This window comes from Rutidosis leptorrhynchoides, chromosome 6, assembly GCF_046630445.1.
Source record: "Rutidosis leptorrhynchoides isolate AG116_Rl617_1_P2 chromosome 6, CSIRO_AGI_Rlap_v1, whole genome shotgun sequence".
In the NCBI taxonomy this organism is placed as follows: domain Eukaryota; kingdom Viridiplantae; phylum Streptophyta; class Magnoliopsida; order Asterales; family Asteraceae; genus Rutidosis; species Rutidosis leptorrhynchoides.
Genome location: NC_092338.1, coordinates 146,690,397 through 146,704,064, shown reverse-complemented (window position 1 = coordinate 146,704,064; position 13,668 = coordinate 146,690,397). Strand labels below are relative to the sequence as shown.

The following is a 13,668-nucleotide window of genomic DNA, read 5'->3' as shown; positions in this document are numbered from 1 at the left end:
CAATTTATAGAAACGGTGGATGAAATTGAAGCGCCGGCACCAACGGTCGAGGATCAATTGGGTGGTAACAAAAGAAAATGAGAAGCCTCCCCATCAAGCAACTACAACAACAACTTCGCCAAGAAGCCCTTCACCTCCGACGGCAAGAAAGGTTATGCCGGATACCTCCCTTTTTGCAACAAATTCCACAAGCATCATTTTGGTAAATGTGACAAGCTAATTTGCCACCGGTGCCAAGGAAGTGGTCATATGGCCAATGATTGTAGAACTGCCGCCCCCGTCGCTAAAAAGGGGCCCAATGTACCGAAAACGGGTGTTTGTTATAAATGTGGCCAACCGGGTCATTTTAGAAACGCATGCCCAAAGAATAAAGCTAAAACCAACGCACGCCGTTGAGCTTTCAACACTAATGTCAAGGATGCCCGAGATGACAATGAACTAGTTACGGGTACACTTCTTCTCAACAACTCTTATATTTCTTGTTTATTTGATTCGGGTGCCGATGAATGTTTTGTATCCAAGGCTTTGACTCCTACTCCTTGCACTCCACCATTTTCCTTAAATACTACTTATGCCATTCAAGTGACCAACGGAAAACTATTGCGTGCCGACAAATTCTATCGGAGGGTGTACGTTAAACTTATTAGGTAGATAATTTGAATTTTGACGTGATACCTATAGAACTAGGGAGCTCAAAACCTATTCGTTAAGAAGAAAATGTTTCCCTACAAATGTGAATAGATTATCGTGAACTAAATAATTTTCGGTTAAGAACCGATATCCTTTTCCCCGTACCAATGACCTCATGATCAATTATAAGGAATCCGTGTGTATTCCAAAATCGACCTCCATTCCGGTTATCAACAATTGAGGGTTAAGGGAGAAGATGTCTCCAAAATCGCTTTCCGAACTCATTACGATCGTTATGAATTTCTTTTAGTGTCATTCAGTTTAACTAAGGCTCCATCCGTATTCATGGGCCTTATGAATCGCGTATGTAAACTTATCTAGAAAAATCCGTCATCATATCCATAGGTGATGTCCTAACCTATTCAATTCAAGTGCAGAAGAAAAACTAACAACATCTTCGTCTTACGCTCAAACTCTTGAGAAAAGAACAACTCTATGCCAAACTCTTCCAAGTGTGAATTTCGGTTAAACGAAGTCCATTTTCTAAACCATGTTGTTAGTGGTCAAGGTATTAAAGTAGATCTCGTAAGGATCGAAGTCACACGCAATCGGAAAACCCTCACGACTCCGACTTGTATTCGTAAAATCTTGGATATCGCCGGTTATTACCGAAGATTCATTTCCGACTCTTCCCGTATAGCTCGTCCCTTAATCTCTCCGTGTCCGAACCTCGAACGTGATTATTCACACCCACCTTACTAGCCAAATTCGTGTAGCACAGAATGGAACTCAAATATGGAAATATTTCTACGTGAACGCCTGAAAGGCATACTCTCTCGACTCGAAATCAAAGAAACTGAAATTCACTATTTTGCACGAAGAATTTAAATACTTAATTATGGACCCGATCAACCTTCTCATCACCACGTACCGTGTTACAAAACTCTGTTATTTCACTGTTACCATCTGATATTACTGGAACCTAAGATAACACACAATCCACAAGGATACCTCTTTCTTCTTTGACTTATCGTCCTTATGCTTCTGATATACGGCCAACTACTACTATGATTTAGCCATGATTAGGGCTTTAAATTGAGTATAATCACTATGATTAGTGATTATGTTGTTGAAAGAATCCAAATGGGTGTTGTTGGAAACTTAATTTTTGAATTGGGTCAAAATAAGAGTTGTAAGTTGATTTTGGTAAAGACAAGTGTTTAAAACTTGTGGTTGAGTTAAGTTGGCGTTATTGGAACCATTTTCACTAGTGATTAGTGATTCTGGAAGTGTTGGAACCATTTTGGATGAATTTGGTTGACTAATTTTGAAATGGGTCAAAATTAGGGTTTATGTGTCAATTTGGGCAAGATAGGTGTTTAACACCTATGATTGGGTTTGATTGGTGTATTTGGGCCATTCTCACTTGTGTTAGTGATTATTGGTTAGTTCGGGCACGGTTTGTGCTTGGAAGTGCATTTCGGTCGAAATTGCACTAAGCGTCAATTTAGGTTGATTTGTAAATCCACCCTAATTGTGTTATTTGTTATGTGATTAATGGGATATGTACATTCCATTGGCGATTACGGATTTTTTTGGTTGCATTCCTCAAGGCGATAAGGTGAGTGTAAATATATTATATGCATATGTATGCATAGGATGGGTGCGGGTGGGTAGAGTGATCCTTGCTCGGATTCACTCTACATGTGATGGGAAAATGGATTCTTGGAGTTTGAGTCCACGTTGTACGTTTATGCGTTTTGGGTTACCACCCTTGGGGTAGTGAATCTTTGGCGTATATGGATTCACGTTGGCATGTCGGGCCAACCCCGTCGTTGTTGTTGATGTTGAGGAAATTAATCACGGGTAGTGCGGATTCATGATGACTCGGGTAGTTCGGTCGTGTTGGTAATGAGGTGGTGAATCTCGGGTAGTTCGAATTCACTAAGGCACGGGTAGTTCGGCCAACCTCGGTTGTTGAAGTGGTGAAGGAAGTGAATCTCGGGTTGTGCGAATTCACTAAGGCTCGGGTTGTTCGACCAACGTTCATATGTATGAGGTTAAGGGGTTAACCTTGGTGTCTTGGTTAACTAATGTATATGCGTATATATACTTATTATATGTTGTAGCTAATCTTGCGGATTTGGCTTGGTGGTACGTTATGTATTGCTTGCTTAGTTATACTCGGTATGCGGTATGTGTTTACCTTATGTGTTGGTTGTACGTATTCATTTTATGCATATGTATGTATATAGTATGTTTATACTCACTAAGCTTTCATAGCTTACCCTCTCGTTGTTTACATTTTTATAGATTCGCGTGGAGGTGGTGACTCGGGTAAGCATGGGAACTAGTGAATTGCGCAGGTTGCTTTAGAAGACGTGCTTTTGGATTGATTAGGATTTGGTAGCGTATCCCCAATCACCATGTTCGGTCTTTATTTTGTATTAAACTAATGTGGTCGAAAATCGTATTTAGTATGTAATTCGTAAAATGTGCCGATGTGGGCCCGGTGTCGTAAAACTTGTTTTATTATGAAAATGTGTTAGTTTTACTTACTTTAATCTGTTGTGAAAACCATTTCGTCTAAAAGTGTCGGGAAGCGGGGGATCTTTTTGCGTGAAAATGGCAATTTGGACAGCAGGAATCGGAGCGGCGCTCCATATGCCTGAAAACCTGATCTTTGTAAAAAAAAAATAGTAAGCGTGTTTTCGGTTGGATAACGGGTTGAGTCGTTACAAGCATGACCAATACGCATAAACAATGACTTACTCATTCGAAATCGATTTCGAAAATAATCACCAGAAAATGTTGGATTATCCGAGAAATAGTCGCGAAACAAACGATTACCGGTATCAATACGATCTCTTTGTAACCGGCGTCTTCTAATAATTGTACGAGAATTTCGAGCATCATCTTCTTCGTCCATTGCATTAAGCGAATCGAGTAAGTTAAGCGTGTTGTAACCTTCTTGAATTAAATCTTCATCGGAATCGGACTCTGCGCTATCACTATCCGTCTCGCTTTCGCTCTCAGAAAGTAATAAATCTTCCAAAGTCATTTGAATTTTTTGTTTGTTTGTGGAAATATGAATTGAAGGTTGAGAGTGTTTGATATAGAATAAAAATCGAAAGTGTAGTATGAGTGTGTGATTATGTTTGTGTAGTATGTGTTTGTATTTATAGAGTAAAAAAGTGTAAAAGAAAATAAAAGTTAATTAATAGTTTGGAGCCGTTGGAAAAGAAAAAGAAAAAAAAACACGTGGGCCCCACATCCGACTCGTTAGAGCCGTTGCAGGCTCCACTGGCGAGATCTTTCACGATTTGCTGGTGGTGGTGGTTACTCGGTGGCGGTGGTCATTCACACACCATAGCAAGTGACCTTATGTTTAAATAATTGTTACTGCTAGTTGAAAAGGTAGAATATCATAGACTTTCACATAAACCTTGGTTTCGCTACGCTTAATAAGATGCCAGAATAGTTGAAATTGATTCGTGTTCCGTTTCCAAAGTCAGTCGTCTTTACTCAAGTGTGAACTTCAGACGACTCTTTAGTGGTTCCATTCCTTCTTACTGTACTTGTGGGTCAACCCAACTAAATTGATCGCATCTCATGCGGTATTTGGAGCGTGGGATGAGATATGACGATTATAACGGTAGGGGAAATTATAACTAGGTTAGTAGTTATTTTTTACAGTACTTCTCATAGGCTATTATATATTGGCATTAGCTATTGTGAATAAAATTGTGACAGTATTTATTTATTTATTTATTTTATTTATTTTATTTTTTTGGACATCAGTTTGGGATCACCCAAAGGGACTAAACCACTCACGCGTTCATCTCTCGTAGTTGCATAACCCGCCCCCAACTACCGTCCTGGAGGAAACCCGGACCAATCCGAGGGCATGGCCGATAAACCCCCCCCCCCCCCCCCCCTCCCCTCCCCGCTGCCCCCACACTAAGCGAAAGGTGACATGGGTGGATACTTCAGGTCAGGGATAACATTGAGTGCAATGTTGCAGCTCAGCGGAGTCGAACTCCTGACCTCTCGCTAAGATAGGCATGCCACTGGCAACTATCAGTTGAGCTACAACTCAATATTTTTCTGTTTCTTTCGTTCCTTTGTTCATTTTATATTTGTGAGTTTGAGGGCCTCCGATCCAACCAACAAAATTTATTGAAAAATAGTTGTAAACTGAGACTAATAGACTGTAACAAGGAGTAAAATTTGGATCCATAACCATAATGCTTATGGTGAAATACTACCACAACAAACGACACATTGATTGCTCTTGATAGTTGACATTCTGGAAAATGGTTCTTGGATTCAACTTTAAAAACATATACGGAGTATATTGTATTGAAGAACTACAATAATAAATTTACATATGTTATAGCTTAGCTGTATAATCAATATCTATCACCTATCATCTATCATCTATATCTATATATAAATATCTGTCGAATTATAAGAATACATACCAAAAACAGCTTGTCGATTATAAAAACACGATATATGTCGTCCTCGATTTGTTTGATTCTTCAGGCTTGACAACTGAAGTATAAAACTGTGAAACTGCAATGAGTTAACCAATTATATTAAGTTCTAATGTGTCCATATACTTTCACTATGAGTTTTGACATCAAGTGAGTAGTGGTACGTTGCATTTGAGCACCAAGGGGACGCATTTGAGCACCAGGTGCAGCTCAAATTTTATCTTTCGTAATGCAGCTCAAATTCTATCTGTCGTAATGTATAAATCCACAACAACAAAGGATATCGAATCCCGCTGATAGGAGGATACGATGAAAATGAAGTAGACAATCATACCTTTATCCGAATGTAGAGAGACTACTGTCCCCGAAACATTCAACACAATTTCATTTTAATGATCTTATATTTGTTTTAAAGAGAATATTATAGTGTACAACCTGTTGGTTTTATTTTTTGATAGAAAAAATTGATATGGTTACTTTGTGAAGGATGTTATCCCACATAGGTGGGAGGAGAAAGTTGGAGGTAGGTGACTTGGTTATAAAAGGAGGGCTAAGTCTTCATTCCAATTTGCACCAATCAATACATTTTAAGTATTTGATTATTTCTTTCTTTCTTACCCTTGTTTGAGAGTTGTATTAGTTAAATATTTTGGAGAGTGTAGTTGGCTTAAGAGAGTCGTCTATATCATTGTAACAATTTGTGATATAGTGTATTTCTCTCTTTGGGGGCCGGTGGTTTTTCTCCTGTTTTGGAGTTTTCACGTTAAATCTTGTGTTGTGTATTATTCTTATTTCTTTACTATTATTGTTGGGCTGAGTGGTGGAAATTAGTGAGACCGTAATTTCCCAACAACTGGTATCAGAGCGTCAGGTTTGACGGGGGTCTTGGTTATAGGAGTTGGAGTATGCTCTATGGTTGCCACGGGAGTGGATCGTCCACATCAGAAACGAGTTCTATTGATCGTATAGGGTATCTGGTTAGACAATATTTTTTCTGATTCGTAGTAATAGTTGGATTTGTTAGTGGCGAGTTGTGGATTTCTGATTTAAAGGGTCCTGGCTACCTGTTACATCTTTTGGCTATTCGAAACGTGAGCAAAATCAGAGAAAGTGTTGTTTATAGGATACGGATACGATGTCGAAGTTCAATCCAATGAGGTTTGATGTAGAGAAATTTGATGGGATGATCAATTTTGGCTTATGGCAGGTTCAAGTCAAGGATGTGTTGATCGGGTTACACAAGGCATTGAAAGGTAAACCCACCTTTGTTCCCGGCAGTGATTCTAGCAGTAAGTTCGATGAAGAAGAATGTGATGATATGGATTTGAGGGCAGCAAGTGCGATTCTTTTGTGTCTTGCAAAGAACGTGCTTGCAAATGTGCACGGGTTATCAACGGCAAAGGAGCTTTGGGTTAAACTAGAGCAGTTGTACCAGGGTAAGGGCATCTCAAATCGGTTGTGTCTTAAAGAACAATTTCATACTCTGCGTATGGATGGGGGTTCAAAGATTTCAGATCATCTAAGTATTCTTAATGGTATTGTTTCAGAACTGGAGGCTATTGGAGTTAAAACGGATGATGAAGATAAAGCTTTGAGGTTGATATTATCTTTATCATCGTCTTATGAACACATGAAACCTATTTTGATGAATGGGAAGAAAACTCTGAAGTTTGAAGACGTTACTAGCAAGCTCCTATCCGAGGAGAAAAGACTGGAAGGTAACGAGGTCTCGTCATCAGGAGATACGATAGTGTTGTGTTCGGATAGGCGAAAGAGAAACTCTGGGAAGAATCTGGTATGCTGGAGGTGCGGGAAGACTGGGCATGTAAGGGTTAATTGTCCAGGTGGAGCTAATCCGGCAAATGGCTCCAAAGACACTAACATTGTCTCCGTTGTTACGGAGAGTGACGAATTCCTCTGAAGTCACGTCATCCTCATGGTGTGTCCGCGCCACCGTGGAAAGGGATGTTCGTTAGTGGTTCCACAATTACACATAGGCATTGGTTTGGCGTTGATGTAGGTTGTGTAGTGGAAACTGATGTTGTAGCTGGTGGGACTTTCGGGAAAGCCAAACGGGGAAGTTGCACCATAAAGTTTCAGCTGGTTGTTCAACAACATGTGCCGAGGTGAAATGCTTGGAATGTGATATTCTAAGTGCTATACTCTTAATGGTGGAGTATGATAATTCTTGTTAAGAGTTATGATTGTCTGTGATGACAATGATTGTCGGTTTAGACAATGTTCGGTAAAGATGCAAGTTTTGTCTCTTGGGAGATAATGTCATCGGCATGAAGATGAGGATCTTGAAGTTGTCGTCGAGGAAGCATCTATGTCGGTTATCCTTATAATGTTGAAGTATGGTTATTTTTTTCTATAAAAAATGTGGAGATTTGTTGGTTTTATTTTTTGATGGAAAAAATTGATATGGTTACTTTGTGAAGGATGTTATCCCACATAGGTGGGAGGAGAAAGTTGGAGGTAGGTGACTTGGTTATAAAAGGAGGGCTAAGTCTTCATTCCAATTTGCATCAATCAATACACTTTAAGTATTTGATTATTTCTTTCTTTGTTACCCTTGTTTGAGAGTTGTATTAGTTAAATATTTTGGAGAGTGTAGTTGGCTTAAGAGAGTCGTCTATATCATTGTAACAATTTGTGATATAGTGTATTTCTCTCTTTGGAGGCCGGTGGTTTTTCTCCTGTTTTGGAGTTTCTACGTTAAATTTTGTGTTGTGTATTGTTCTTATTTCTTTACTATTATTGTTGGACTGGGTGGTGGGAATTAGTGAGACCGTAATTTCCCAACACAACCGCCCGACTGAATGATGGAACAAAGTGATCAATTGCTTAGGCCCATTCTTTTATGAGGCCCAACCACTAAACGACAAAGTGTATTTTTAACAAAGTGTTTGCATTAGCAATGATTCATAGTATTCCTTGTTTCCGGTCTGCGTCAGCAACCAGAGACCTTTTCTAAGTTCGAAATTTAATGCCCGACTAACTTCACATACAAACCAGATGTATTCCTTTTACTTTCTTTCTTTTTTAATAGACGAAAACTCATAGAAATGAAACGAAGACGTGTTCAAAAAGAAAACGTGAGAATTACAAAAAGGGGGAAGTGGGACGAGGCTCGGAACTAGAAAATTACAACAATCCTAGCATGAAAACTATCTATAACCGAGTCTCGTCGTCAGTGACGAATGTAGCAGTTGGGCTGCGGGGTCAAACCCCACTAATATAAATTTCTTTTTAAACAATGTACTCATCAAATTGTATATATGATACCATTAAATTTAACTATAAGATAACACTAAATTAAATGTAGGACCTCATATATTTTTAAAAATTATGGCTTTTTTGGAGGTAAACGGCACTAAAATATCCTTCAAATATAATTCGTTTTGGAAAAAAATTTAAGACCCCATTGAGTTTTCATCTTGGATTCGCTACTTCTCGTCTCTAAACCGAGCCATCATGAGCTACAAAAACAAGCTATTACAAATGAAACAACCACTAAACGACAAAACTAAGCCTGAACACCAATCTAAAGAACGAAATCGCAACAAACCCAAGAAAACGAAATAACGCGACAACTACCTATGGAAGCACCTTTTTAAGATGACCGTTGATCGTCTCCTGCCAAATATTCTTTCCCGACCGATTCTCAAACTTGAACGAAAGAACATTAGAAGAGCTGTCACCAATCAAGGTTGCCGTAGAAGGAGCAATCACACCCCAATTTCAACATTTGCCGACTCAAGAACCCCACCCAACAAAACACCAACACGAGTATCCAAACGAGCATCATTATCCACGCACAAATCCTACGGGCTGCCACAGTCAGTCACAAATACCGACCCCAACCTCATTTAAGTTGGGCCAACCTTTTTATGGCACTGACCAAACTCTGTGATCCGAAACATTAACATCGACATAACACACTTCCATCTTTGCATTAACCGAGTCGTACAGTGACGAATAATTCGTATCCACAGGGTTCTTAACCGAAGACTCGCGACCATTACGAGCATGCACATCATCCGCTAAAGTCCCGTTTGAAACCACAAAACGGTTAGTTGATTCAATTAAACGTTGATCGAACATGTTAGAAAGGACACGGTTTACACTAGCATGATCCGAAATTTCGGAGTCCCACATCGCATCTCTAAAACAACAACTAAATCGTGATTATGCTTCACTGTAGACGATTTGATAAATGCGAAGAAGGAACCTACACTACCTAACGCGATTAGTTTGGGAAGATCAAAACTACTCTATATTGTTTCTGCGACTAAAGGACACGAGGAAAACAACGGTTAACAACTTTTAAAGTGCCTTAGAACAAAGGAGCACCTACTAGAAAGAAACCATACACATACAGAAAGTGAGGGAGAGAATAGTTGCACTTAAATATAGTGTTACATTTACATTTTCTGTTTCACAAGGGGCAGCAGCATATATTCATATATATGATAAAAAAAATTAACTTGTTCTGGTTTTAAATCTAGGCAAATAGGCACACACCTACAAGGAACAAATGAACAAACATGATTCAAAAAACTTCTTATCTTCTTTCTCTTACAAACCAAGGAATACGCAATGCTTTCTGGCATGATCTGGGACCAACTTGGCTAAAATCTCCACTGGCACCCCTTTAAGCTCTTCAAAACAACACCAAAAACACATTTTTTTAGTTTTAGACTAAACAAATAAATAAACTAAACGAATATGCAAAACTATCTAGCACCAACTCCTTACCATGAGGCTTGAAGTTAAAAAGTGGCGGAAGAAAACGCCCATTTGGCAACCTAGTAGAAGGATCACGTAGCTCATCAAAGAATGGATGAACCATTGCTTCCAACTGTATATACACCACAATCCCTACTTAGTGACTCGATACTTTTCGAACAATAAACATAGAGCTAAAAAAATATATTTTTCTTTTATACTTACAGCAGTGCTTCGAAGGTTTGGGGAGTACTGCAGAAGCCTTGAAACAAGATCAACAGCTTCGGGAGGCATTCGCTTATGGAATATCTGAAAATGTACATATTGTTAGGGCTGTGAATCACAAAAGATGTAACCCAAACTTAATTACCTTATGCCATGGATGAGCTTTAATCTGGGGAAACTTGTATTCGGTGTAGTTGGGGTTCATGCACTTGATCTCTTCCCTTGTTGGGGTACCCAAAACCTATGCATAAACAAGTAGCCACTTTTAAACCTATGCATAATTAAGAAGACAATAACCAAAAAACTAAAAAAGTTCAGGTGTTCCTTATTAAGATGTATAGTGTTGTTAACGGCGGCCATCTCGGCCGACTAGTAAGTTTGGTGACTAGCTCTTCTGGTTTCGCCCATAAACTTCTACTTAGTCGGTAAGCGATAAAAATCCCGTCAAAGTCGGTCTAAGTTGGCCTGAGTGACTGAAAGTCAATGTTGGCCAATGCTAATGTTCGCCAATGCTAGATCATTTACACTTAGCTTTTGTGCCCTATACATATGTTTGAAATATTTATGTTTGATATATTTTAGGGTGTAATATATGTATGCAAAATATATATATTACCAAAAGTCAATGTTAGTCAATGTTAGTCAATGTCCGACTCGATCCCGACTAGTCGTTTCAAAGTCCCGATCGACTTGTCTCCCTCTAGCAACTTTCCAACCTTAAGCCTTCTCTATCCTGTTCTTAACTCAACTTTTATATAAACACTAACAACTAAACTAATAACAATTGATATCAAATATAGCAGTGGCCACTTTCCAGTTTCCAGTTCTTAATCAATTACAAGTAGCATGTATATACACAAACCAAGTTCACTTAATGTACTACTACCAAATTAACAAATTTAGAGAACTTTTAAAAATTGAAGTACCTTTATGATCTCCACTAGCTGGTCAACCCCACTCTCACCGGGAAAAAGAGGCTAAATTCACAAAACAAAACATTCATTAAAGTGTTACAAACACTATTTTGCATCAACCATCATTATATTATACCATCCATAAAAGGAAAACAATATTTCAATGAAATGAGAACGAGTTAGATAGACGTAAACAGCTGATTCGCAACCTGTCCAAGCAGCAATTCAGCCAAAACACATCCACCAGACCAGATATCTATCGCAGTGGTGTATTCAGTGGCCCCAAATATTAGTTCAGGTGCACGATAATACCTTGAACAAATATAAGAAATGTTGGGCTCTCCTTTTACCTATGAAAAGGTGAGAACCTAAAGTAAGACAATGTTTCACAATATAACCATATAAATTACTAATAATAGACTATAAATAAACGTTGTCACGAACCAAAACTTTTGCACTTCCAAAGTCGCATATCTTGACCTGATGGGTATGTGGGTTTACCTGAAAGTCAGAAAATTATTCATTACATTAATTAATCACTGATATATCATGTGTATAAGTTGGCCATGATTAAGCATGTGGTTTCACATGTGATGTGTTTGACTTTCACCTATTTGGCTGATATGCTCTCCAAAAACATTTCACTAAATAGAAACTAAAAAAAACATATATATATATATATATATATATATATATATATATAGTGGACCAATCCATGGATAAGCATTAAATGGGGCACAAACGGGATAAGTAAAATTTCAAATTTTTTTTTTTAAAAAAAAACGATCCTTTAATATGCAAATAGAAGAAAACGAAAAAATTTTAAAAAGTTTTTTAACAAAATCGTTCGAAAATCGATGATGAATGGTAAAATTAACCATTCATTTGGTTAATTTATCATTCATTTTGTTCGCGATGAATGATAAAATTAATCAATGCTAAAAAAAAGCAGATGAATGGTTAATTTAACCATTCATCTGTTTATGATGAATGATAAAAAAACAGATGAATGGTTAATTTAACCATTCATCTGGTTTTTTATAGCATTGATTAATTTTATCATTCATCGCGAACAAAATGAATGATAAATTAACCAGATGAATGGTTAATTTTACCATTCATCATCGATTTTTGAAAGATTTTGAACTTTTTTTTTTATGAAAAAAATTGATTAGAGGTGCATTTTAATGCAGATTTATGAATGTAAAAAAAAAAAATTCAAAATTTTTTTTTTTTATTTTGCTTATCCCGTTTGTACTCCTTTTAAGCTTATCCATGGATCGTGCCCCTATATATATATATATATATATATATATATATATATATATATATATATATATATATATATATATATATATATATATATATATAAAATAAAATAAATAAAAATTAAAGAAGCCTACCAGCAAATTTTGAGGTTTGATATCCCTGTGACACACTCCAATACTACCATGAATGTAAGCCAAGGCTCTGAAAATCTGCAGCATAAACAACCACAAAATATTGACTAATTATTAAAAACAATATATCAAGGAAGATTTGCAAGTGCTAAACATTGCAATCAAAGGGTAGAGTAATCAAACAAAATGAAGATTTTTATTACCTGGTAACTGTATAATTTGACATAGATCATGGGCATCCTTTGGTTCATCTTGTTATAATGTTTAATTACTCGATGAACGGTCTCAGGAACATACTCTAAAACAAGGTTAAGATAAAGTTCTTCCTTTTCTGTCGTTGAAAAGAAACAATGCTTTAACGCAACAACGTTTGGGTGATCCAATACACGCATCGTTTGTAACTCTCGGTTCTTGTATCTCTTATCTTGAAGAACCTTTTTAATGGCCACAGATTCACCAGTCTCTAAGCACTTGGCTTGAAACACAACCCCAAATGACCCATGCCCAACAACACGCTCAGCCATGTAACTAATAGTCTGAATCAAATCAAACACAATCGCATAACTGCCAATGTACATCTATTGATATAGCAATCCACAAAACAAAATCTGCAAAATCGAAGTTACCTGCTTTGGCTGCCCATTTCGACCACCAATAGTTGTTACAATTATATGCCCTGTCTCTGCCCCATTCCCATCAACTATTGCAGGCTCCATTTCCTAAATGTAAGAAACACAAATTTAAGTTTAACGGTGACAATTTATATTATAATTAACGAAAGGTGACATATATACGATTAGGTTACTATTCACCAACCCTGTCATCCACAATTTTCATGTCATTTAACTCATCAGGTAACCTTTCGGCTGCAACTGTAGTTCCACTAGGTTCTGTTACTGCCGGTGCAGGTACCACACTTACCGAAGCCATCGGTGTGGTAGATCAAGTCAAACAAGCCTTTTTTTTGGTAATTTTATATACTTATCTGTAAAATAAACCAAGGCAAGAATTTGTCACAAATCAAATCTCAAAATTCAACAAAGTCATTTTAAGTGAATAAGAAACATCTAATCATGTTTTCGCTAATAATTAAAACTGAAAATTGGCTAATATTTTATGTTATGTAATCAAAGCAATCTCATAACAGTATATGGATTATCAGCAAGCATATATATGTATATACGTAGATACAGATCTCACACAAAATTTCAGAATAAATGTAAAATCAAAGTCCTGATCAATTAATATGAGGATCTGGAAGTATAATTA

General features: G+C 37.3%; 1 protein-coding gene across 1 annotated transcript; it reads right to left on the bottom strand.

Moving 5' to 3' along the window:
- Positions 1–9,020: 9,020 nt before the first annotated feature.
- Positions 9,021–13,433, bottom strand: LOC139854146 (shaggy-related protein kinase alpha-like). The gene is made up of 12 exons (XM_071843468.1): positions 13,216–13,433; positions 13,026–13,118; positions 12,603–12,935; positions 12,403–12,477; positions 11,444–11,500; positions 11,209–11,349; positions 11,012–11,062; positions 10,231–10,326; positions 10,086–10,169; positions 9,891–9,993; positions 9,715–9,793; positions 9,021–9,297 (listed from the first exon to the last, which is right to left on the bottom strand). The coding sequence occupies exons 1-12, from the start codon at positions 13,327–13,329 to the stop codon at positions 9,021–9,023; spliced, it is 1,503 nt and encodes a 500-aa protein (XP_071699569.1). The 5' UTR covers positions 13,330–13,433.
- Between the last annotated feature and the right edge of the window lie 235 nt (positions 13,434–13,668).